This window comes from Simochromis diagramma, unplaced genomic scaffold, assembly GCF_900408965.1.
Source record: "Simochromis diagramma unplaced genomic scaffold, fSimDia1.1 OVJJ01000685.1, whole genome shotgun sequence".
NCBI classification, from domain to species: Eukaryota; Metazoa; Chordata; class Actinopteri; order Cichliformes; family Cichlidae; genus Simochromis; species Simochromis diagramma.
In genome coordinates, this window is record NW_024387477.1 from 17,955,384 (window position 1) to 17,982,747 (window position 27,364).

General features: G+C 37.9%; 1 protein-coding gene and 1 long non-coding RNA gene across 3 annotated transcripts in view; both read left to right on the forward strand.

The window, feature by feature from the left end:
• Positions 1 to 1,362, forward strand: part of LOC120724408 — a 1,924-nt gene extending 562 nt beyond the window's left edge. For both annotated transcript variants that reach the window (XM_040016609.1, XM_040016608.1), the window contains 3 exons: positions 64 to 171; positions 280 to 487; positions 652 to 1,362. In XM_040016609.1, coding sequence (XP_039872543.1) covers positions 64 to 171; positions 280 to 487; positions 652 to 1,116 — 781 coding nt within the window. In that variant the 3' untranslated portion in view covers positions 1,117 to 1,362. The remainder of the gene's footprint in view (positions 1 to 63; positions 172 to 279; positions 488 to 651) is intronic.
• Positions 1,363 to 3,365: 2,003 nt separating this feature from the next.
• LOC120723708 lies at positions 3,366 to 27,364 on the forward strand. Its single transcript, XR_005693811.1, has 3 exons — positions 3,366 to 3,570; positions 23,914 to 24,000; positions 24,971 to 27,364. It is a non-coding gene; the product is annotated as an uncharacterized LOC120723708 (long non-coding RNA).

Consider the following 27,364-nt stretch of genomic DNA (forward strand, 5'->3'; position numbering starts at 1 on the left):
TTTTCAATTAATGCTCTTGTTTAAGGGTCCATTTCTTTACTTAACTCATTGGTATGTTCTCAGGTGCTGCAAAAGAGCAAGTCATAGGAAAGTTTCCAGAACAATTAGAACTGGCTCCCTCTTTGAGAAATCAAAAACATCTCTTTTCAGTTGGATGAAGTTCATTTACAGGTATATGTAGATGTAGCAATGCACCTTTCATAATTGAACACCAATACGAGACTTGTGAAATAAAATTAGGGCCTCAGTAAGTAATAATTGCCTCAATTTCTATCACAGATTTTCACAAGGGCTCAGGCTCAGACAAATAGATATGATGGATGATGAAGTGGCTGGCAGCTCCAGAACACTAAGTAGCATGGCAAGACACATTCGACATGTTTGTATACGTGCAATTAAAAGACACAGAATAAACAATGGACACCGTCTTGGTGGTGACAGAGAATTTGTGGTTATAGATGAAAGCTGTCTCCGTCATCAGCGAAAGGTTGGTAAACTCTCAGACAGGTTTGTTAGAATCAATGCAGATCTGAATGTGTCCTCTAAACATGGAAACCTTTACCATAAGTAAAAAAAAATTAGTAGAAGCAACCATCTTTTTGAATGTTTCTTTGTAGATATTCTGTTTAATTTTATTCTTTTTGTTTTCAGTATGCACGTGGACGCTTTGGAAATGCATGGAAAAGGAAGAAATGGGTATTTGGAATGATGGGAATTAAAGACAAAAGGCGAAGGCTCGTGTTAAAACTTGTTGAAAAACGATCAAGGCGCCACCTTGTTCCTCTGATCAGACAGCATGTTAAGTTGGGTAGTGCCATTATCAGTGATGAGTGGAGAGCCTACAAGAATGTTTTGACAAACATAGGGTACAGACATTACACTGTAAATCACAGCAGGTGGTTTGTAGATCCTCAATCTGGCAGTCATACACAGCATATCGAAAGGGCTTGGATGACCATCAAAGGACATGTCCGTAGACTAAGAGGAAATCGCACTGAGAAGTTGCTGGAGGAACACCTGATGGTTCTTGAGTGGTCATCTTGGCTTGGTTCGCGACACCCTGATGGACCACTGGGACGCTTATTTAAGGACATACAAAAAATATTTCCAGTTTGAACCAGTCTGGCATGAACTTTTTTTGGAGTGGGTGACTGTTTGGTGTTTTAAAAAACACATTTAATGTTACATGTGTTACTCTTACAATACATTTTTGACAGTAGTTAAATGTTATTTCAAGCACTGATTGTAATTTAGGTCTAAGTGTTATAAATGGTGACATTATACATTTAAGACTCACTTTTGGCAATTAAATGTTTATTAGTGATTAATAAATGGTGTTATGCTTTACACTTTACAATAAGGCTCCCATTTGGCATTTATAAATGTTTATTTGTCATTAATAAATGGTTTTATGCTTTACACTTTACAATAAGGCTCCCATCTGGCATTTATAAATGTTTATTTGTCATTAATAAATGGTTTTATGCTTTACACTTTACAATAAGGCTCCCATTTGGCATTTATAAATATTTATTAGTCATTAATAAATGGTTTTATGCTTTACACTTTACAATAAGGCTCCCATTTGGCATTTATAAATATTTATTAGTCATTAATAAATGGTTTTATGCTTTACACTTTACAATAAGGCTCCCATTTGGCATTTATAAATATTTATTAGTCATTAATAAATGGTTTTATGCTTTACACTTTACAATAAGGCTCCCATTTGCATTTATAAATATTTATTAGTCATTAATAAATGGTTTTATGCTTTACACTTTACAATAAGGCTCCCATTTGGCATTTATAAATATTTATTAGTCATTAATAAATGGTTTTATGCTTTACACTTTACAACAAAGCTCTGATTGATAGTTGTGGATATTTATAATGCATTTATGAAGTACAATTTTATATGATAAAAAATATGTTTACAAATGCTGATTGTGCTTACAGGATAGTAACTTAGTCTGAAATGTCTAATATAGCAACTCTAGATGAAATATATAGGTGAACACATTTGGCTCACTATTTGGCAAGAAACCAGTCAGTTTTTTTTCCTTTTTCTCACCCTTAACTAATGCATAATAAACCATTAATAATGGTTTATAAAGCATTTACAGATTAATTAATAATATAGCTATAAACTATTTATTAGCATCTATAAGGGGAGCCTTATTGTAAAGTGGTACCGTTTCTTTATACTTCTCCTGTTTTCGAGTTTAAAAAGAAGTAATTGTGCAGTAATGTTATGAAAAAATGTGATACCATTGCTTAATGCCTCTGTTTGATATTTAGTTCCAGGACAAAGTCTGTAGACTTGAATTGACAGATGTTTCATTTTGTAGTCATTAATCAGAAGTTACTGAAAATGTCAACATTTCGTTTAAACCCTTGTGATGGGTCGTTGTATGCTTTCCAATCATATAAATTTGAAGGTATTTTCCAAGCAGCAATCTTAAAGGAGAAGAACCACTGCCTGAGCTGCCAGCTGGACACCTACAGGAATAAAGTGGAGCGGCTCAAACAGGAACAAGATAATAATACCTAATCAGTCAGGAGTGGAGAGAAGAGCACTCGCAACAGCGTAGCTGCCTACAGCTGACTCTGAACGGTATTATTTGTAGCACATGAATATCATGCATCAGGCTGAATGTTTTGGAGGAGGAGGAAAGACATCACCTCAAACTGATGCATTTTATTATTTTTGTTTAGACAACAACATTAATGAGATGAGCTTACCTGTTAGTTAAGATAAACTATGAAGGAACCAACAAGAATCAGTTTTGTCAGTGAACTTTTTTCATAGCAGCCAGTTTGACATGCCAGCGTAGGAGAGCAGTTGTTGCTAATCAGATTAATTAAGACTCATTAGCACCTAGGTTTACCTAAATCACTTCAAAATGTCCTGTGTGAAAAACAATTTAGCTTCCTACCAGAGTATTTATGCCATTACCTCTGCACTACAGCTGCTACAGCAGGGGTGCCAAATGTACGGCACACGGGCCAAAACCAGCCCGCTAGCGGATTCAATCCGGCCAGCTGGATGAACTTTCAAAGAAAAAGAAAAAGACATGACATGAGCGAAGTCCATAATAAAATGCAGTTCCTAAATCGTCCGCAAGGTTGTTAGTCAGGAGGGAGGGGCGCACTGTGCTAGTGAAGGGGGGAGGTGCACCCTTTTAATTAGAGTAAAAGAAGCAGCAACTCTGCCACTCAGTCTGAACAACAGATGGTTGCAATGCAGCTAATTATGGTGCAGGCTACCTTTTCTCTACTCACCTTGATGCCCTTATTAGCCAAAATGTCTTTCTCAAAAAGGAGAAGAGTGGATACCGAGTGTAGTGTTTGGACCGCTTCCCATTTATTCACAGAGATAAATGGGAAACCTGTGTGCTTGGTGTGTAATCAACAAGTGTCTGTAGTGTCGTCTGCTGTCGGCAGCATTATGAGACTAATCGTGGTGGAAAATACAACATTTTGCAAGGACAACTGAGGAGAGAGAAGATAAATGAATTGCTGGCGGGTCTGAGGAAAGACCAGTCAATTCTCACCTGGAGCCAAGAGGTCAGTGAAGCAGCAGTAAAAGCCACCTACGTAATTGTTAACGAAATAGCATTAGCATCAAAGCCGTGTACTGACAGTTAGTTCGTTAAAAGATGCACGATGAAAGCTGCAGAACTCATGTGTCCTGAGAAAAGACGAGCATTTACCAACCTTAGTCTGATGAGAAATACTTTGGCAGGGAGGACATTGGAACTTTTAGACAGCCAGTTGAAACACGAAGTCATTTCTTGTATTTTCTGTTGTAATTGATGATATTTATTCGTGGAGTTGATGAGACATTGAGCGGCACTGACGAGTTCCTTGAGTTGGTGCTTGTGACCGACACCAAAACAGCTGAGGACATTTTTGGCTCTGTGGCGCTGGACAAAGGCAGGGTGGGCTGGTCCCGCGTCGTCAGCCTGGTTACAGATGGTGATGTTACAAGCCGCTAATACCGGAGGTAGTTTCTGGACATTTCACTGTATTTTCCAGGAGGCACTGTGTTGCAAGCCGTTAAAAATGGATCACGTCATGAAGGCGTTTGTCCGAGCTGTTAATTTGAATCATTGCCAGTTTGAGTGCCTTCTCAGTGACGATCACGTTACTCATACCCTGCCATACCACACTGAAGCAAGAGGGTTAAGCAGAGGTGCTGTGCTGAGGCATTTCTTTGATCTACGTGAGGAAATCGTGCAACTCATGGAGAAAAAAAAGGAAATCCAGTCATGGAATTACAGTGTCAGGAATGGCTGCAGGATCTTGCATTTCTGGTGGAAATGAGCACTTGAATATTCTAAACAAAATGTTGCAAGGCCGCAAAAAAGTTGTCCCACAGTTTTATGACAGCATATGTGCATTCAAATTGACGCTGACTTCATGGGAGACACAGCTGTCAAGTGGTGACCCTGCACATTTGCCTAAGAGAGGTATGTGCAACAGACATTAATTACATGAAAGAGTATAAAGACAATATTGCAGGATTGCTGTGTTAGTTTGTTTCAGATCTTTGGTGAACTCGAGACAGAATTTGCAGTTTTTTTTCTCACCCTTCACACTCAAAGCTTCTGATGTGGCCATCCACATCCAACTAGAGCTAACTGATTTGCAATGTGATGCAGATTTGAAGGACAAGTTTGCCTCAGTAGGTTTGGACACATTTTATCAATATCTGTTGCCAGGGTACCCCAAATTAACAGCACTGGCTGCAAAGATTTTGTGCATGTTTGAGACAACCTACCTTTGTGAACAAGGTTTCTCAATAAAACAAAACTCAAGGCTCACACATAAGCACTTACATGACATTCTGACACTGGCTGCTAGTCAGGACATGACACCTGATATTGATGCACTTGTGCAGACCAAAAGATGCCAAGTTTCAGAAGCAAAAACGAAGTATTCCAGAAATGACCAACTCCAACTTTAAATTGTTGCTTCAGACACTGATTACACTTAAAGAACACAGCTCTGTGAAAATGAATTCTTGCTGTATAAACAATTAAAAAATATTCAAGTTAATGCAAGTCAACAGCTTTCCTACAAAAGAGTTTTGTTTGGTGGAATCCTAGTATTCATACAATGCTATAAATTTTAAAGTACAATACTATATTTTTCAGTTTCAAATGCCTTTTACTTAAAGCTTTGTTTGTGTTTGTGCAAACACTTGGCTTCATTTGAGGTTGAGTTTTGCAAAAATATATTTAATCAAATATGAAGATTTGCTAATGTACTTCTTTGCATGAAAACAAAGGGAAAAACATGGACTTATTATTTATAGGTAATTATGCTATAATTGTACTGCTCCGGCTTGATATCCAATTAGGCTGTATGTGGCCCCTAACCCAAAATGAGTTTGACACCCCTGTGCTACAGTATTTTTTAGTAATCTGTATTTATTTTACTCTTTTTTTTTTTTTTAATATAAAACTTCTTTATTTATATAGTTCATTTTATTTTTTATCTTATATGCAATTTTGTTTTTCTATGTGCACTTTGAGGGGGCTCTGAGCCTAAGATTTTCAGTGCCAGTAGTGATGTGCCATTGTTACCTAATATATGACAAATAAAACTTAAACTGTATTGCAATTTAAGATAAGTATTCAAATAATGCCCTTTCTTTAGGTCATCTTTTTCTTTTCTTTTTTTAACTTTCCGGGTAACAAGAAGATCAAAACATTAGCATCTTTCCAATGGTGCCAGTAATCCTTTGCCCTCTTATGTTCAGCATTATTGCAGCTTATGTGAGCTAAGGGCAAATTTCTTTAAAGCATTGCTTTCTTCCACTTCTGTTTGTAACCCCTTGGGCACTGAGTGGACTTTTTATGTATATCAGTGCAGGTTTAGTTCATCACAGTTGATGATAATCAGTGATTTAATCAAACATCAAATCAGCCTGTACTTCACTGATCCAAGAAATTACATATCTTCAGCTCTCTGGCATTGCAGAAAGCCTTGAATGTGCACAAGCCGATGCGAGCCTTTTCAAAGAAATCTGTTTACAAACTGTGTCACATTGACAGTTTTCATGAGTGACTTTCTGGATGACACTGAGAAAAATACAATTTCTCTTTCAGGCTACTGGTGTTGTTCATGTTGGGTCACAGTGACTCTCATGACTTCGTGGAACAATGGAAGAATGGCCCTGCTGGTAGTTTTTTGCCAAAATGTTTGATTAAAAAAAAAAAAAGCTATGAGATTTCAGAACTGTTCACTATAGCATGTTTACTCTATAGTAGTGGCAGCAGTAATAAAGTTCACTTCTTGAATCTTTCTGTCTAGTTAAAGTTTAAATTAGATTGAAATGGAATTTTTAAATTGGAGAGGAAAATACTGCCATAGGGTTAAGGTCACATTAAGGTCACGATTTAAGCCACACAGTCTGTAAAAACAAAAGGCACCTGGATTATTTTGCTCAACAATAAGAAGAAGGAACCTCCGCTTCGCTGGAATCCTTATTTCAGTGTCTCGGCGAAGTTAAGACCTGGATGGAAACCACATGCAAAAAAATTTGGGGGTTATTCTGAATAGTAAGTTTACCTTTGAGAAACAAATTAACTCTGTTGTACAGCGGTCCTTTTTTTTTAATTGAGGCTCTTATCCAAGGTGAGATCCTTTTTCTCTTTTAAAAACCTAGAATGAGCAATTCATGCTTTTATCTTATCTCAACTGGACTAATGTAATTCTCTATATGTAGGTGTTAGCCAGTGTTGCTGCAGCTCGTTTCCTGACACGTTCAAAGAGACACGAGCGTATTTCCCCGGTGCTCACCTCATTTCACTGTCTCCCAGTCCGCTTTAGAATTAAATACAAAATTCTGTTAATGACTTATAAAGCGCTGAACGGTCAGGCTCCAGAGTATCTGTCTGATTTACTGCAGCCATATATACCCCCTAGAGCTCTAAGATCAAGTGATCTCTTGCTCTTGGCCAGGCTGGTTCACAGAGGTGACCGGGCATTTGCGGTTGTGGCGCCGAAAATGTGGAATGATTTACCTCTCCACATTAGAAAGGCCCCAACCGTCAATCCTTTCAAATCCCATCTTAAAACACATTTTTACTCATTGGCTTTCAACACCGCTCGAGAATTACCTATCCTATCCTATCTATCCACTTAGTCTTCTGTTACCAGGTATTTGTTACTGATGTTATTTGTTATTGTATAATTTGTTATTTATTTTTATATCTTTGTACAGCACTTTGGCAACATTTTGTTGTTATTAAATGTGCTATATAAATAAAGTAAAGTAAAGAAGTTGGAAACAGAAAAACTCCCTCCACACACGTGCAGATATTTTGACTTGTTTTTGTTCCCGCAAAAGTGTTTCCCAGCTGTAGAGATGAAACAAAGCTAACAACGGAGTGAAGGGAATGTCCATATAAGTACACATAAGTACTTACAATATTTCAGCCAGATTGAAAGGGTGTCAGTGAGCAGGGCGTTTGAGTCTGTTCAGTTGTTTAAAGCCTACTATTTTGTAAAATGAACATTCTAACCTTTAGATGTTGATATTAAAAACCTTTGTTATTTAATCAACATTCACAAAATGAACATGTATGTGTGCGCGTGTTTTAGAATTTCAGTTATTTTAATACAAAAAAATCAAATCTGTTCTTCCAGTGGGAACATTTTCTGCTTTATGTTACTGACTTGCTTTTCTCTGCTCTTGTTTTTCTTTACCTCTCAATTATAAATTTCAATACCACATACGCACCTCTCATTGCATACATATCCATAACATATACACTCCATACTTTATTGCAAGCTGTCAACAGTAATTTTGCTTAAAGAGGTAAACGCATTCAACATTTGCACCTGCTGACTGGATCCCTTTCTGCTTTAAAACACTGTGCTGTATTTAGCTGTTATGGTTGTGGTCAGTAGTTTACATACACTCATCTTTAATAGGGCTGAGCTTGGGGCTTTGGGGAGTCTATTCCAGAAGCTTAATGTTAGCCTGCTTTATCGGTTTTAAACCTTTGAACTGAATTTGGGATCATTGTTTTGTTAGAGCAACACAGTTTTAACTGTCTAGATGCTGATTTAAGGTGAAGCTGACAACGACTACTACTACTACAACTGACAGCAAAAAATCCACAGAATATGTTGCTACCATCAGCATGCATGATGGTGGTGTTTTTAGGTTTAAAAGCCTCACTTACTCATTTATGTTTCCAAAAACATATCTTTTGTCATTCTAGTCGAATAACTCAATCTTTGCCTCGTCAAATGATAAAACTTTCCCCAAAAAGTATTTGGCTTAAACGTGTGGGTGGTGGTGAATTTCAGTTGAAGGTGTCAATTTTGGAACAGGGGCTTCTTTCTTTGTCATGGTGAAACTTGCTTCACTGTGGACGGTGTTCCAGCAGGTTTCACTTCAGTTTACATCAAAAAGCAGGCTTTTTGATTTCTGGCCTATTTCTGAACAGCCTAATAAATAAATTTCTTCTCATGTGAGGGCGACAGGTCTTCTTCCAGACCTCGGTAGAGTAGTGGCACATCAAGATAACATGTTGAACAGATGGTCTTGAAATCTGCATTTCTCTAAAAATTGATCCAAGACAATGACCCAATGTAGGTAAATCTATAATCATCCATCTTCCTCTGCCTTCCCATTGTATTGGTCAGTCTAATGAGTGCTGTCAAAGAAATTCTGTCTGCGCTAGCATAGAGAAATTACCAGTTGTAGTCATTTATGATCACTAATAAGTTAATATGGTTTGGCTCTGTCAGGTTAACACATTGTAGAGTCTTCAGCACCACTTATTAGAAGATTTAAGGGAAACGAAGCAAATATTTGCATCTGTATGTGCTTGTGCATCCAATTCTTGTTTTTTGAAGTTATTAAAGATGCATCCTGTATATCATTTTACCATGGAAAAAGAACAGTTCAAAAAAAATCATTAAAAACTCTAAATTTCTATGACATTCTTGCCCATATGTAAGCTTCTGGCCACATTTGCAGTTGTTCTAATGTCAAGTTATCAGTAGCTACCAGAGGAAATAAAAACAGCATCACATTATAAAAGCAATAGCACATTAAGGCAACCAGTGTAAAAACCAATTGAATTTTTATTCTATAGTTACTACATTGTGATGTAACTGGAGATTGGACAATGGGGGTAAAATTGAAACACTTTTAGGGAGGCTGTAGCTCAGGAGGTGGAGCAGGTCACCTACTGATCGGAAGGTTAGTGGTTCGATCCCTGGCTCCTCCAGTCTGCATGTCAAGTTTCCTTGGGCAAGATACTAACCCCAAGTTGCTCTCCGATGCATCCATTGGTGTGTGAATGTGTGTGTGAATGCAGTTAGAAAGCACTAAGTATCGATAAAGTGCTTGTGAGACTGGGTGTGATTGGGTGAATGTGGCATGTTATATACAGAGCTTTGAGAGTAGAAAAGTGCTGTATAAGAAACAGTCCATTTACCATTTTAGTTCAATATCCTCCCCATACTCAGCTCTTAAGGTAGATTTTTTACTATTTTGCTTTAGCAAATCAGTCTTACTTTAACAAGCACACAATACTTAGCTATGCCGATTTTCCTGTACAACCATGTTTGTAGCTTAAGGTATGTTTGCAGAGAGGGAAGAATGAAACAATCTGTTGCAGTTGTTGTTTATTTGATCAACACCATTTGCCATTTTGACCAAATGTTTTTCTTTAAATGGCTAAAATGGAAAACAAAAAATCTTTGTGTCCTGAGAACCATATTGAGAATCACATCTTAAGGGCATATTTAATAAAATATTACCTTTAGGAACTTAATGAGCCACAGAAAACAGTTCCTCAGGCAGCAATCCACTTTTCATATCACCTGCTGTGTTGTCAAATAGCCCCAGCTTGCAGATACTTTTTCCAAAGTGAAGAGATGCCATAGAAAATATTGCTTGCAAGAAATAGGAGTTTTTCTCACTTTCCATCTAATTTGGCATAGCGCTTTCTAATTATCTTTGTGAAATGTGTCAGCACCACATGAATGAAAACACGAGTTGACAATTCAAACCTTCTGCTTTTTTTTTCCAGTCAGAAATGCTGTTATTCTCTAGTTTTGAAAAGGCTGAAATATTCTGGGCAGATAAATATGTCCTGTCGGTCCCTTCATGATGCCACTTGAATGATGTGTGGGAGAGAATTGATGTTCACCTTGAAACCTAAAAGACATTTATACCGTGTTTATTTCAGCGTATTCCCAAGTACCTTTTGAGTGATACCTTGTAAAGGTAACTCTTATTTTTTTTTAAAGGTTTTTTCACACATTGAGCAATGTGTACATAAGGCAGCTGCTATATAATGATATTTTTCATCCTTCAGTTGCAAAACCTTTGTCAGTTGGCACATTTAGCTAGTAAAAATCTCAAAAGTTAGAGTTTAAGATTATCTGAAAGATCTGGTGAGCATATTTGTCATTTTTCCTTGATGGTCATTTAGTAGTCATGGTAAAAAGCTAGCGCACCCTATTATAATTCTGTGGTGCCCAAATGATCAGCCTACAACTGTTTTTAAAGGATATGAGCCGTTTATCTTTGGGTTTGTTTTTTTTATACCATATTTGGCGTCTGACCAAACATCCCCCATTGTTCCTGATAATGTCCAGATGCAGTTTGGCAAAATGTGTGCTGCCGTGTTCATTTTTGGGGAAAAGAAAAACAAAAAGACCCTTTGTCCTGGCACCCCTTCTCAATAACCCATTACTTGTTCAGTCTTTTTATGATTATACTGTCATGAACTTTAGCATTTAGCATGCTAATTTAGGCATGATTTAGTCCAAGATAAAGTTCTTTGGTTCGACCTTGGTGAATTTGCAGGGATGTTCACTCCTGGGAATATTAACAGTCCTGAGTGATTTCTAGTTGTAAATAAAAATCTGTCTCACTTCAGACCTCAAATTAGTCAATAGCCTTATAACTCTTCCTTCCTCTAAAATCATTGCTCCTTCAAGCTTTTATAGAGGTGGTCATTTGCTGATGATCACTCAATTAAGTGCATCTGATTATCACCATCTGGCTGCTACTTACCCTCATAATTCCAATGAAGAAGTAATGGGTCCTTAGATTTTCACACAGTGCTTCTGCATTTTGGCCTAATTGTTGTTGTTCATCTAAGGATCCAGCCCCAAATAAACACTAGAAGATGAATGGATGGACGAACATGTTTAAGAATGTCACATATTAGCTTCTGATTTTTTTTTAACTGTATGATCCAACTTAGAATTCAGGTCAGGAAGCTATAAAATAAAAACAGAATTCAATATTCTGAAAATCAACCCAATACTTAATAAGAGTATCGTGCAAAGACAACATGTTAAATATATATAATATAATGAAACTAATATCTATATTTGTTTTGTTGATCATTAATTTGTAATCATTAAATTAGCAGATTTATCAGCTTTTGATAAGGTAAAAAAGGGTTTACTTTTACCATAAAATGCAATATTATAAGGAAAAAATAAGAATACAACTGGCTCTATAGGACAAACACATTTAATACTGTATGAATGAGGCCCTACACTTCCAGAGCAGCTGCCTTATTAAGCAGCACAATCACTCCTGGATGCTAGTGTACAGACCGGTACTCAATTTTCACCTCACTTGACGCACTGCACAGCACTGTAGCTGATGAATTGGTCTGCATTGCAGTGAAAGAAGCTGATTAGAAGATCTTAGTTTGGATTTTTTATTCCTTGATTCACCAGAGTTAAAATTGGACCCCCCCCCTTTTTTTTTTTTTTTTTTAACCCTGCATGATATTAACTATTTCTCCCTTTCTTGTGAATGAAAGAAAATGTGAATATCACTGCTTATCTGCTCTTTTTCTTTATGTTTATCAATCAGAGAATAAGAGATGAGTTAAAGGAGAGCGAGACAGAGAGAGCAAGTGGCAACTAAGAAAAACTAACACATAAAGTTAAGGCAGGACACACTTTTGTTCGTGTTTGAGGGTACTGAAATGGAAAAATCTCAAGAAAAAAAAGCCTCATTTGTAGTGTAGTTATAAAGAAATTACTTCATAATGGGTTTCCCTGCATGATGAATATTGCATCTTGGGAAAATGATTCAACACACCACTGCCTACATTTTTGCGACGATTTTGGTGCATTTTAAGTAGTGTCTTTTAATTTGTCCCTGAATCAAGCCAGCACCATAAACGTGGGGATGGAAGTTTGCCCTACAGGCATGATGCTGAATACTGATTAAGAGCTTTGGTATTGAATGTGACCTTACACACAGAAAATTGAAAATGACAGCAAGAATTTTAGATTCAAGCCAGATAATGATAAAGAAATCAGATTATAGTCCTGGTCAATTTGGGGACATGTGTCATTGTTGTAGTCAGAGCCATTGTTTGTTATTTCTATGATTATGGAGCAGGAGCTCTCTCAGTATCTATTCTTAGCTCTACTACACAATTATAGCAACCCCATGTTGCTGTTTGGAAGTCTTTACTATTAACAGCATGAAATGTTTGGTTTGCCACAGCAAACTAATTTAGGTAGAAGAAAATATAAATTACTGAACTGCTGCGTTTACAGAAACCAGGTTATGACAGTGTATGTAAACACATCAAATCAAATAAACCTGCAAACAGTAATACTGATTACATGCTTCATCCAACTGTGTAAATTTAAAAGCATTTGACTTTTGTGTGAGAGTAGCAGTAACCAATGAGAGTAGCAGTAACCAATGAAAAAACTTACTGCATGAAATGACTAATTTGAATAACAGTAAAATGTTAAGAGGGAACTACATTGTGTTATTGGAAGCAAAACTAAAGGTGGTTATAATTTGTACAGACGTATCTCTCTCAGTGTCAGACTAAAACCAAGAAACAGCCTGGAAGTGTGTGTGTGTGGGGGGGGGCAGGCACTTGAGGACACATAAAATCTACAAATAAACTTTTACCCCACAACGGAGATTTATTTTACAGATCTGAGGCAAAATATATTTGCATATCTTGGGAAAATGACCCCTTTGATATTGCTGTCATGCCTCCATTCACTTCCTGTAATGCTCTGTGTTGATGTTACATCATAAAATAAGAGATGGAACAAAGTATTTCCTTCTCAGTTTTTGTACATCAACAGGAAGTTGGAGGGCTTTAGAAAAGCAAAATTCAGAAAAAAATGTTTTATTTCTAGGCCATGTTTGAAACTTGGTTGCAGTGTGAGTGAGTAACCATTAGAGTTATAGTGCATTTCATTCTATTGCTTTTAAATAGTTTTTGCATCAACCCTGCACAATAAAACCTCTTTTGGCATTGGTGCCACTTAAGCTCCACCCAGGCATTAGGCAACACGATCTCAGTGTTTTAATGGGTTCTCTTGTTTCCCAGTGTGCTTTGCACACCTAAAGACTGCCATGACTGACAACTCCAAGACAGGTGCCACTGTGTCAACCAAGAACTGTTTACAGAGCTGAACGTTGAGCAATGTTTGGTTTCTGAAAGCAGAAAAAAGCTCTGATTCTGCTGTGTAGAGTAAAGCCTTCATGTCAAACCTGAGGAAAGCTCTACAGTTTTTAGGGGACTCTTCAACCTTAAAACATTTATTAGAGACAGTACTGAAAGGTAATTCAACTTAAAACATTGGTCACAGATTATATTTTTAAACATGGAAACGGGTAATCTTAAAAGTATTTTTTAAGTTTAACAATAGCAGTTAAGGTGGCACACAACTTTAATGGGGCCGCTCGAGGCTGACAGGCAGAGAGGTTTTAAAGAGAAAACCAAATATACATTTTTGAACAAATGTGTAGCACAGTTAATGTGTGCCATCCTAATAATTCTAAAGACATATTACTGCGTTGACTAATACTAAAATTTTACAAAGATGTAATTTCACTGAAAACTACAGACGTGAAGGTGTGACGATGGTAACATCAAGGTAAGCTAGCATAAGAATGAGCTTGCAGTTCAATCAGCTATGTACCCGGCTAATCATAATACTAAAATAGTGCTGACAAATGTCTCCTGGTGGCCTACTTTTTCAGTTCCATGTCTTCTTCAGAGCTGCTAAATCTGTATAGTTGCTCTTCTTAGTACCCCTGAGTTGCCGAGGTTAAGAGCATGACTCCCACCCGCCACTATTCATAAGATGTTTCATTACCTTTTCTTCCAAGCACCTTGCGTGTACCATGTTGGGCACCATTTTTGCATTCAGAACTGCATTAATTCTTTGTGGCACAGATTCAACAAAGGGGCTAAAAAACACTTCTGAAATCATGGTAGTTGCTGTAGATCCTTTGGCTGTATACCCAGTCCCCATAACAAATTTTTCTTCAGTTACTTTTGTCTTACTATCACCTTGAAAGAGTATAGCCATTCTCCTCTGACCTCTAGCATCAACAAGGAATATTTTTCCAGGGAACTGGCGCTTACTGGATATTTTCTCTTTCTCTAAAGCCTCTGTGAACCCTAGAGATGGTTATGTGGGAGAATCCCAGTAGATTATCAGTGTCTGAAACACATGCCTGCCTGTCTGGCACAAATCTTCAAAGTCACCTAAATGACCTTCCTTTCCCATTCTGATGTTTTGTTTGAACTTCGACAGGCCATCTAGATGTGCAGATGCATAAATTCATTGAGTTTCTGGCCGATGATTGGCTGATTATTACATTCGCATTAACAAGCATTTAAACAGGTGTACCTAACAAAGTGTCTGGTATATTATATTGTATAATGCTATATTTTATTAGTGCCTGACTGTTTTTTTTCCTATATAGTTATTAAAATTCCATGTTTTCTCTAGGTTAATATTAAAAAACAATGCAAATTCAATGAGTGTAATTAATTATTGTTACCATGTTTAAACAGAAGCTCTTCTTGCTCATTTACTTCTAATCTGGCAATTCCCACCTCCCTTTTCCAAACATCTCACTCATTCATAAAAATGTCCACACAAGCAGCTAACATTGTTTTCTATATGTCATTTAGCCTGATTATTTTGCAGCTAATTACACAGACGTACTCAAAAGGTCTCTTTTTGTGACACTGGGTCTCAGCAGATAATAGATTTGTGTGAACTTTCTGCTTTTTGGTCTTCTGAACCAAGTCTATATAATAACTTCAGAAAAGCATTTCTCCAGTGTTGTTCTCAGTGATTCCAAGCAGGTAACAGGCTTTAATGCCAGCTATTCCAGACTCTTTCATGAAGCAGCTGCAAGTTTTTAATGTCACTGGAGCAAATATCAGTGCAGTGTTTCTTCTTCTTTTATCATGCTTCTCCAGGTCGGTGTTCTTCCTTGACTGACCTTTGTGAGCCTCTCCAGTAGATGCAAAAGAAACATGAAAAGAAGTACATTCACCTGGTAATCGTGATGGCAGGGTATAAAAATTGCATTCACTGAGCTAGTGCAAGCACAATGTTAATTTAAGCTATGAATAACTTGCACTCACTGCCCTGTTTTAATTTTTAAATAATCCAGTGACATGTTGCTGCGACCTATTTTTCCCATGTCCCCCCCCCACTATTGACAAAACCTGCAAGATATATATGTTTAGGAGATGCTGTCAAGAAGGGGGAAAATTGACCCTCTTGCTTTTTCATGACTATTTTTCCAGTGACTGACAAGTATCAACATGAACAGTGTCACCAGATATGTTGTGTTTCACATGGCACTTGTCAAGCCACAGCTTCATCACACTCCCCCAGCCCTCTGTGGTCATTGGGAACACTGCCCTTGAGAAACTGTGTTGCAGCAGTACCTGAGCGTTCAACACAAGCATCACACTCCAATCAGCCTCCACCAGCAATTTTTCTCACAGCAAACAATCAATCATTTTCCCTTACTGTCCCCTTAAATATGTTTCAGCCACCACCTCTAAAAAGGTTAAAGTGCTTGTCATCCTCCTGATCTGTCTCAGCCATTGGAAATGTTACAGCTGCTCGAACAGGGATGATGACTTTGAAGAGCTGTCCCTACTTAACATATTTCAGGCAATTAAGCATCTCCAACGGCCAGTGAACGGCATTTTTTAAAAATAGAATTGCAAATACCCCTCAAGCTGAGTTTCCATAATCATTAGTTAAAATGGTTACATTTACATTGTGTTCGAGTACTTGTAATCACAGGCTGAGTGAGAAATTGTCCAGGCCAATATTACTGCATGTCATAAATGTACTACATATACAGTTGCTAGCCAGTAAGTGATGGAAATTTGTTGTACAGAAAATTACATGTCAGCAAGACAATGGACCTGCCTCTTCATCAGAACTCTGCCAAGAATGAAATACAGTATTTTTTTTATTAAAAGTCTACATATTCCTCCAGCTGAATGCTGGATATTAATGTTACATACATATATAGTTGAACATTGAAGTTTTTTTTACCCGCTTTTTAACATCACAAGTAAGGGTTTCTTGAGTTTGCCTCAGGGTTTAGAGATCACCACTTTTGCACTGGATAAATTTCCAACCATTAACTTGTTAAACTATTACTTCAAAGTTCCTGATCATGGCACTGGATCACAGTGGCTTACGCAGCTTAACTTGATCACACTTAATATATAACTTAGCAGGATATTCATTATTATAATGCTCCGTTTCTATTTAGAAAAAACATTTACGTTCTCATACATTGCAAAAACAAATGTATGAGAACGTAGCCAATGTCTGAAACTTAGCATGTGCTACTGAAATGGTAAAGATGATTTTCTGAATGAAATGTCCCCTTTATGAACCTATTTAATCATAAGGTTTGACAACTGAACTTTTATTCAATTATTTCTTTTTAATTTTATTCTTGTGGAATATTGGATGCATAAAATGCATTAAGGTTCATGCCAGCAGTGTCCATCAAATCAGCTCCCTTGATCAGAGTTGCCAAAATATACGCATTCTGTACTTAAGTAGAAGTACAAATACTACAGTTAAAAAATACTCCAGTAAAAGTTGAAGTACTGATTCAACTTCTTTGCTCAAAGTTTTAAAAAAAATACCTGCTTTGAAATGTATTCAAAGTGAGAAAGTAAACGGTAGGTCTTTGGTTGTAATGACTCAGTGTGGGGTAAGGAATTACAAGTCACAATAATTTCTACTGAGAGCTTCAGTAGATTTTCTTAGTGTGCAGGCTTGGCACAGAATAAACGCATACCAGCAATTGAGGTGAGGCTTCTGGGAAATAATCGGCAGGTGATCTCCACAGAACACCAACCAACAAAAGTGTAGCCAGGCAGCGGCGACATGGACGCAACTCCCACCTGGACCACGAGGAAAGTCAAGTGACCGAAGCCCGGATGTGTTTGGCAACAGGTGAGCGAGTCAGGGATACTCAGATGGCAGCTACTATTAAAAAAAACAAAAACTAATGTGATTGGCTCACTAATCACTAATGTGATTATTGAAATAAAACATTCATTCTGCTACATACTAAAATAAAATACTAAAAAAAAAAAAGGCACTGGCTTTATGCTCTTTAGGGCTGGATGCTGAAGTACCACAACCATCACTTATGAACATCTGCAGTCGTTCCAGTGTTGTGGCAAACAAAACAACAACAACTAAAACACTGCTTCCCACTTTTAACCTTAGGTGATAAATGAACAGGACTGCCCTTGTGTTCCTGTTTAGGCATACTTAGGCTTGATGTTTGGAGGCTCGCAATGACGAAATAATGACTCCCTCTAAATCCGTTAAAGCAAAAGTAACGAGCCTGTTCTGAAAATGTAAAGAGTAGAAACTACCGATCTTTGTTTAAGAGTATGGGGAGTAAAAGTCCATTTAAAGCTGGACCTTGTACTTGCTGTTCTTGCTGCTGCTGAAACCACTTGTGTGTATGCCAGTGTGACTCAGAGAGGGATGGAGAGCAAGTTTTGGTGTGTCTGATTGCATTAGTGTGTGGCTTGTTTTTCATTGACGTTTCCTCTTATTTTTCTAATTTACCCTAGCTGGAGACGCTAAAGTGGAATGACAGAAAGAGTGAACAGAGTGCTAATCAAGTCAGGATAAGACGGGGTGGAAAAAAATAAAAAACCTACCCTGACAAAATGTTTGTTTTGCCCCTTTTTTCTACTTATTTCTCCTCTCCTTTCTTCTCCTCTCCTCCCTTAACTCCTCCACGGAAATGACATATCATTACAGGCCAATCTTCACAGGGACTGTACTTGTCACTGAATAAATCATCCAGACACAACTGGGTTAGAAAAGGAGGCCTGTGCCCCAGCATGAAAAGATGCATGTACAGTAAATGTGCATACACGAATACATGCATGCAGAAACTGTCATGGTAGACGAGTCAAGACCACTGTGACCTGATTAGAGCAGAACTTGCAATCATTTTAGACAGTTCAATCAAAATCTATGTCATTGTGAATGATGCAAGCAAACACCTTGATTTTCTTTCCGATCCTCGGTTCTTTATGCAAGGGTGTCAAAGGCTGATCAAGGTTTGATCCGTAGCAGCGTTAGCACTTTGTGTTGTTTTGCTTTGCCTCTTTGTCACAACTCTAGATGCCGGCTTAATTCTTCTACTGCCTCATGTCTATTTCAGGAAGAATTCATTTGTTTTCTCCGTGGAAAAAAAAACACGTTTTCATTGTGATGCAGCTGAACTTCAGCCTTAGTTGAGAGACTGTTAGTACCTGGTGCTTTGTCTAGGCTGTATTTTTCAGTAGCATGAGTATTTAATTGAAGTGCTGAAATTTTAACGGCTTCATGCGAGCATCAGTGAGTCAGTCAGTGAATGTCACTACTGAAAAATGAATTCATGAATTGTTGAATACATCATATCTCCCAGACACTGCACCCGAATCACTTTACCTCCAGCTTCACCATCAAGTCAAAATTTCACCACTTTTTCCAGTTCTCACAGTGTCCATAGTCTAGATGGTAATGAATATTTGACAAAAAAACATGGAATAATGAAAGATAAACTCAAGGAGGTATTTCTCTGAATGTCGCATTTAGTCCTTAGTAGGATATGGCTGCAAGAATTAACAGTAGCACGTGGAATATGTTCACTTTAAAACCAATGGATCAGCACCATTTAACTCCTTTCGACCTGGGCACAGTAAGTAAACTTTCAAAGGCAGAAATATAAAATCTCAGGGATGGAAACTCCTTGTGAATCACTTTTAGAACTACAGCTCTTTATACATTAACATCATTTTTTAAAACTGCTCCTTGAACAACTTTTTGTTGTCTTGTTGTTCAGCTTATGAATAAATCTACTACTTGACTTGTTCTCCATCTCCCCTGCAACATCCATGTTTTTGCTGCCTGCCACCGAGAAAAGAAAGCATCTAAAGATCTTCACAATCCACCTACTAGCTTAAGACTGCTGTTCATTTCCACCACCTTAGTTTCTATAACCATCTTCACCATTTTATTCAGTAAATTACATTTTGATCTGTTCTTTACTGCTCTGAATTTGTGATCAACTATTTTTATACCTCCATATCTTTGACAGCAACGCAAGTTGATTTTTTTACCTTTTAAAACACTGATGATTTATATTTAAATTAATTGTTTTCCTACCGATATTCACACAATGTTTACATCTCACACAACTGAAACCAAATTCTACAAACCTCTTTATCTGTTGGTTCATTAATTACAGACAAATTAGACGGTAGCAGGACCTCAAATAAAGATCTTATAATTACGATTCCCTATTACATAGTATAGACAGATTAGAATCAGGTCCTGTGCTTTACTTGTTTAATCCTAATTTCTGTTTAAATGTATTACTGGTTCAAAACGAGCTGTTTCTGTTTTCAGTTTCATTTTGTGCATAAGACTAAAGTTGGAGTTAAGGGGCTCATTTTTTACTGTTTACTCCATATATTTTCTACCGTTTATACACGTGAATGTCTAAATGTGTTATTTACTTGTGAACTTAGGGTTTTGAACCTGAAGCTGTTTGGGGACATTAAAATCATAATCTACATTTCTCTTATATTAAGTGATTGTGCAACCCTGTAGTTCATTGTCTGAAATGACATCTTTCAGTCTTTAAAGGCCACTTTCCTTTGAGACAACTGTCTTCTGAACCCAGCAACCAGCAAAAACAGAAGATTAAATCTTGCTCTATGCCTGAGATGATCATAATAAGAAAAAATCACTGACAAGTGGGGCCAAGAGGAGGAAACAGCCTCAAACATTATGGTTATAATTTATGGTTTAGATTAGGTTCAACCATTTTTACTCTTTTGGCATTACATCGTGCTCCCTTTGTCCAGTCATCGCATAACAATTTCATGCACTAACAATACTACGTCTAACACGGATGGATTTTCCAGATTTGCTTAGGTCACTTTGAGCTAATGGCTATGCATAATTACAACAGTATTACACCAATATAGGAGAAAGATATGAAGAGAGAAAGAGGACCATTTACTCATTAGATTACATAGCACAATGTGGCTTTATGATAATGGGGAATATGCCCATTTGTCTCCCGAGTGAATAATAAACCAAATTATTTATAGAAGTAAACAAAGCCTTGTTCTATTTTGAGGTGTGTTTTCTGGTGTGCTCCATTTTCACATGTTAATTGTCAAGTACATCCGCTGGCCCAGAGCATGAAACATAAAGCTTGCTGTGTCTTGTTGGGGAAGAAAAAGGAAATGCAAATTATGCTGGATTTCACTGAGTGTCGTATTTGGAGCCAGATTTCCTGCTCTTATGTGCATCCACTGTGTCATAGTAAAGTGACTGTGTGATTGGCTTACAGGTAGTTAGGTAGCCAATGGTGCTTGTCCTCTGTTCAAGCCCACTCTGGCTGTTTGCTGAGGCACAGATGAGCCACAGTTAAAGATCCTGGCACTTTTCTATGTCAGATTCACTCTTCTTTACGTCTTGTTTGGTAAAGTGAACACTGGAGGAAAACAGGATGCTCAGCTCTGAGGGAAAATGTTTCATCAGTAAACAAAGGGTTGAATCTCTTTGCCTTTTCACACCCTTCATGCAGTGACTGTAGATGAACACAGTTTCATAATCTTTGAACTGATGCCTTCAAGGAAATGAGAAGCAACAATATACAAGATGAAAGGGCTTTGTTTGAGTTGTTGAGCTGCAAAGGCCTTCTCAGGGCAAAACTGAGCTAAATTAAAATCAGCTTTTAAGAGCGGCGAAGTGTTGAGCAGATCTGTAACTGTGTGATGTTAATGCTTCATCATGTCATCAAATCCCACACATTTTCAGGAATAAGATTATTACTGAAAAGAAGCTTAACATGTCTGCAGACATGATTGTTGAGATACATGTAGTGATTAAACAAACTGGAAGGTTGCTAGATATAATGCTTTGATTGTGTTCAGGAGTGGTTTTTACTTCAAGTTCATGTGTTTCAAACATGGATACTAGAACCAGAATGACCCTGTATAAAAGACTAAATAAGACTTATGGCAGATAATATCTTATAATCCATCTTATAATGAACTTGCTGCATTCTTAAGTTTTTTTTTCTCAACAGTCTCTATCCGAACCCCCAACAATGCAATGCCCTGCAGACCAGACCACCAATAACCTTGTTGGCACAAAATCAACCACAATTCACAAAATAATGTAAGGTACTCTCTGTGGCAAAAAATACTTATAAATTCAAATACAAAACTAGACCTTGGTTTATCTCGTGTCTCCGATCATCTCATGATTATGTTTAAATCCTTGTTGCCCTGCCCTGCTTCCTCCCCATCCCAGCCTCACTCCTTAGCTCAGTGCATAAACCCAGGAAGACTTTTCTCAGACACATTCACACTCACTCACACCTCAGCTGCGCTGTCTTCCTGTACTGACACTCTTTAATGCCTCTTACTATGGCACTGGGGACTATGTAGCCCCCTTAAAATTAAAAAGACTTAAGAAAAGCACCTGGTTAAATGACTCCACCTGCTCCCTAAGACAAGCATACAGACGGGCTAAGTGGAAATGGAAGTACGACAAAGTCCAGGTGTCAAGAGAGGTGACTGTGAAGAGGTGTGACGAAAGCCAAGGAAGATTATTGAATGATGAAATAATTAATTAACGTGGATGCCAACAGACCTAAAATAGTTTTCTTTGCTATAAATCTGCTTGAAGTGGATTAATTCAGTGCTGGTCCTGCTCTGTACATCTCTGCTGAATCATGAGAGCATTTCCTGAGCTTCTTCACCGACAAAATAGAAAATATAAGAGCTAGCATCTCTCTCCCTGGTTCTGGGTTTGTAGAGCTTCATCCTTCAACATTACCATAAGCAGTTCCAGCCTACAACATCCTCACAACTATCAGAGGTGATCTCACTAATGAACTCTTCTTATTGACCCCTAGACATCTTTCCAGTGCAATGTTTGAAGGAAGCTTTTTCTGCTCTACTCTTGAATGCCTTTACAGAGAGCACAGAATCGGCTCTTCTGAGGGTGTGTAATGATATCCTTCTCAACTCAGTTCATATGCAGTTTAGTCCTACTAGAACTCAGTGTGATTTTAATCACAACTGAATATGACACGCTCATAAGAAACCAAGTGGATGAAACTGATCTTAAGAGCCCAGCGATGAAGCGCTTTAACTCTTATTTAAGAGAAAGAAGCTTTTCGCTCAAAGTATGAAATTGCTCATTTTCCCCCAGTTCCCATTAAATGTGGCATCCTCTGAGGCTCCACTTCAGGACGTCTTCTGTTTTCATTATACATGCTTCCCCCAACTTAGTTTTTGAGAAATATACAGTAACATGTAATATTACTACTGTGCTGATTATGCAACACTTTTCGTCTTGTAGCTTCTTCTCATTTGCCAGCCATTAATTTCAGAATTCATTTAGATTTTTCTGAGGACTTTTAAAGCCCGTTCTGGGTTTAGATCAAAATAGATCTCAGATCCTCTGACACCGGTTGTAACATGAGGTCCTCAGCCAAGGGTTTTTTGGTCATCCCACAATCTCACTCTTAATAATTTCCCTGTGCCTAGACTTCAATGTGCGTATGTTGTTTTTTATAATTTTTATCATCGCTATGATTTTTCATCTCTGCGCCCAAAGGACAAGGCTAAAAACAAATATTGGATGCCCATGATTGTAGGGGCCCTCTGGTATGGTTCTGGGAGTGAAATCACACCATGGACCCAGAAACACCTCCAGAAGTCGCTGCCTGTGAACACAGTTCACACATGCAGGTTAAAGCTATGAGAACAGGCATATGTGAACAGCATCCAGCCATCTTCTATGGCCAGAGCTCATTTAAAATGGACTTTGATGCTGTTTTCCTTGACGTGTACTTTTGGCTATATTACCCTATTAATGCATCTATTCCTTAAATGTATTCTTCTTTTCCACTTTAACTACATTGACTGCACAGGGTCAGCCCTTGCTGTGTTATGCAAAAAGAGTTACTTGAATTAAAAGAGTTTCTCTTACATAACCTTTAGCTTCTCAGCTGTTTTGTTTCAGGAGTACAAGTTAGTGAAGACATTGAGGTCAGATCATCATAAGCGTTAACATCAATATCTCAGCTGGGTGTTCGTGAGTTTCGTGTTTCTTCAGTCGGCATTTTTGGTGCTTTAACTTCTAGCAGTGGTGGAGGATTCTCTCTCCAGGTCCCATCAGACTGCCAAGAACAGATGGTTTGGTTGAGCTTTTGGAGAGTTTCTGTAGCACACAGCTTTGATGAGTGACAACAGCATCAATGCCGTCATTGAAAACCGCCTCTAATCTGGAGTCTCAATACACAAGAGGCTCTTAACAGTGCCAGGAGTCAGAGAAAAAGCCACTCGATGCATCTTTGCATGTTTTTCACTCAGAGAAGAGGAGGAAGAATAATGCAAACGGATTTCCTGAATATTTCCAAATCGTCTCAACACGTGTTTGATGGGAATCATAAGACTAGGTTTTCCACTAGGTATGCTTTTGCATTTGACAGTTTAATTAACATGTTTGCATGACTAATTTGTTTATCTTTAGGGATCATCTCAACCTTCATGCACCTCCACCTATTTTGGGTCCAGCATAGAATACATCTGTTCCTACCTGCGATGTTTGGACACCAAGGTAACACAGGCACATGTCCTAGACATAGTGACATAGATTAAATTTCCCTGCAGGGCTGACATATGGGCTTGCTGCATGCCAGGGTCCTGCTGTGCCATTTTAGACTCCTGGCACACAAACAAGCCTCCAGCACTGATAAAAGCCATCATTTACTCTAAGATTTTTACAGCCTTCATTTATCTGAGAAAACTGGCGTTTTGTCAGTTCCTCATAAGCCAGTTTTTAGGCTTGGCGTAGAATATGAACTGTTATTTCAATCACTGGATAATGTTCTGCATGGAACAGCTAGCAAAGTAACAAAGTCAAATAGTTTAAATGGCATTTAAATTATTTCCTCTTTTTCTGCACTTAAAAAAAGATGTTTGGGGAAATAAACTACTTTACTATGTTTAGTTAAGTTAATCCACAAGCTTCATACATGTTTTTTATTTATCTACTTTTTTTTTAATGCTGATGCAACCTAAAGCAACGGTCAACATCCTGCTTCTCAACTTTCTAGGGTTTTTTTATAGTATGACTCCAAATGTATTAATTAATGTATTTCTTTCCTTCAGTATTGCCTCTCTGTGTCGTTTTCAGTTACCACCTTCTGATTTTATCACATATCCAACTCTCGCACAGTTTATTGATAAATATATTCATGCTCAGCGTCTGTCTGCTGCTGCCTGCTGCTTCCAGTTAAAGCTGTTAGTCAGCCTGATTTCTCTGAATAGTGTGACATGTTTGAGTTGATTTCTGGTTTATAACCAAAATGACAGGTTGTTGTTTTTTATATAATCGTCCTTCCAGGAAAGATGAAAGTCTAGCTCTCAAGCTTCATATTTTAAATTCAGACAAGAGAGTGATACTGATTTTGTCACCTCTCTAATGTGTTGTTTTAAAGTAGTAAAGTATTGTTTTAATTATGAGTGACATGTGGGTTTTGTTTGTGTTTGCTGATGACTGTTTGCCCATGTATATGTTGCTACAGCGATGACTCAGTGCATCAAGCTGCCGACTGCCTGGACTCCTTAACAACACGTCCAGTGCGCTCTACCAATCTACTAGCTCCACACACAGAAACACAGAGTTCTCCTGCCTGTAAAGATACTCCAGCTCTAACTCCATGATGGACCTTAAAGCATCCTGACATCTGCACCAGGCTTGAACAACCTAGTTATTAATGCAAGACACTATAAGGTTGTCTACAGCAGTCCATGCAGCGGATTTCTGTGTCTTCTGTCACCTCATCTGCTCTGATCCTCCCTGACCTACAGAGTGTAAATCCTGTCTTGCAGCTCATGTTGTCTTGATGCTTGCTGTGTTCACAACATTTAAGTGAAGGTGTGAGAAACGAGTGTGAGCGTAATGAAAATGAAGAGCAGACGTGTGAAAAATGGAGGTGTGAGTATGTGTTAGAATGTCGCTGCTAATTTGTGTGTGAAAGTAGTTTTTGTGGCATCTTGCTATTGGTGTTTTATTTTTCAGTAGCAGCCAATCAATAAGGTGCACAAATATGGCGCGCACCCACCCTCTAAGCTTAACTCGGAGTCAACAGGCTAAATAAATTATTAAAACCTATTTTCATCCTCTATTTTCGCTGGGATAATCCACACCCCACCTGTAGAGGATCTCCAACACTGGAGCTCGCCTTACAGTTTGAGAAGCATTTCTTTAGGGTGATCATATGGGACAAGAATAATCTTTGGATGCTTGTGGAGTAACCTTTCATGTCACGATCACTGTTATTTCAGCTACTTTCCTGCCCTGTAATCATCAATTTTGAGACGCATATTTTACGTGTGATATGTTTATGTTGGAGCCAACCAAATGTGCCATTGTCTCAATATTCAACTCAGAGACGATGCATAACAAAGTTTTACAGTCTCACATAAACTGGGATGCCCTAGCTTCCTCTTGATCCAGTTTCCATCTAATGAGTTGAGTGAATGATTGTTTAGAAGCAGACCTAACAGAAGGAAGCCTGTCTATTCTTAGAGGAACAAACATTTCAAACATTTTGTTTTAGACAAGTGTGAAAGGATTAAACTAGAAGTATCACTGGAATATATTGCACTACTTTGAGTTTGCAGTTTATTCACCTTCCTTCTGTCTGCTTTTTTTTTTTTTTCAACAGACTCTTAGGACACACCTATCCATTAAAACGATATTAGCCACTACCTTTATCTAAGTTCAACAGAAAATCCTATTAGGATCCTATTATGCACATCTCTAGTCTGCTTGGAGTCTGCTCAAAGGTGCTGGAAGTCGCTTGGCGTCTATAGCCATTATATTTAACATTATAGACGGAGCTTGAAATTTGATTTGCATCACCACCAATGCAAAGTTAATATGTTCTTCTTTTGCCTTTTTTTTGTAAAAACCCTTCTTCTTGCAGATAGGATTGAAGAATTGTGCAGATATGAATAGTAACAGATGGCTTCATAACTAACTGACAAACAGATGCACAGACTTCCTTTACTTTACATTTTGCCCCAACTTTGGTTTTAACTCTGAAGCAGATAAGTATTACTTGACAATCAGATTAAGATAATATTATTACGTTTTATGGCATCTGTTTTGAAAGAAGCAAGTCTGGAAGTTGCGTCTACTTCTTTCACTCTTGTCTCTCTCTTATAATGTTTCCGGTGTGATTTTCTCAATCTGTGGGTAAGCTTCATAAGAATAATGATCATTGTGTTACTAGCACCCTTTTTGTGCCTATAGCAGCATTTAGATGTTCCAAAGACACCCTGCGTCTCGGTAATTAATAGCAAGATGCCACTGGTTATGTGCATGTGTGTACAGATTAACCCCAGGGAGGAAGAGGCTCTTCTTTCTCGCCCTTTCAGCGAGAAGCTGTTTGGTGTCTGAGTCAGTCTGGTGAAACACTGGAATTTCTGAAGGTTTTGCCGCATCAAGAACAGGAGACAACAGGGAGACAATGCAGCACAGACACTTGGAGAATACTTGAAATATGAAGGAAAGTCAGACTTACCCTCGACAAGGGCACAAATTATTTAGTACATCTCTCAAATAAGGGAGATCTGTCCTGCCAGTGGCACACTGACAAATCTACAGGTTTCTGTAATGGGGAAAGTTACTGGCAGCTTCTTTATGACGACCAAGCGGTGGACATTTCCCTCTCTTTTATTGTCCCTTTTATTTACTCATGAGAATCAAATCTCTTCAAAGAGCCAATCTTAGTCGAGCAGCATAATTGGATTTTTTTTTTTTTTACTTACTTTACTTTTTTTGCTTACTGCATTGATCGACCTGGACTGAAGGACTATACAAGAAGGTCATCAGGTTCCCCTTTCAACCTCTGTATTCTCTGGTTTCCATTGTCTTCATTTTGTACATTCATAAAAACAAAATTCTAACA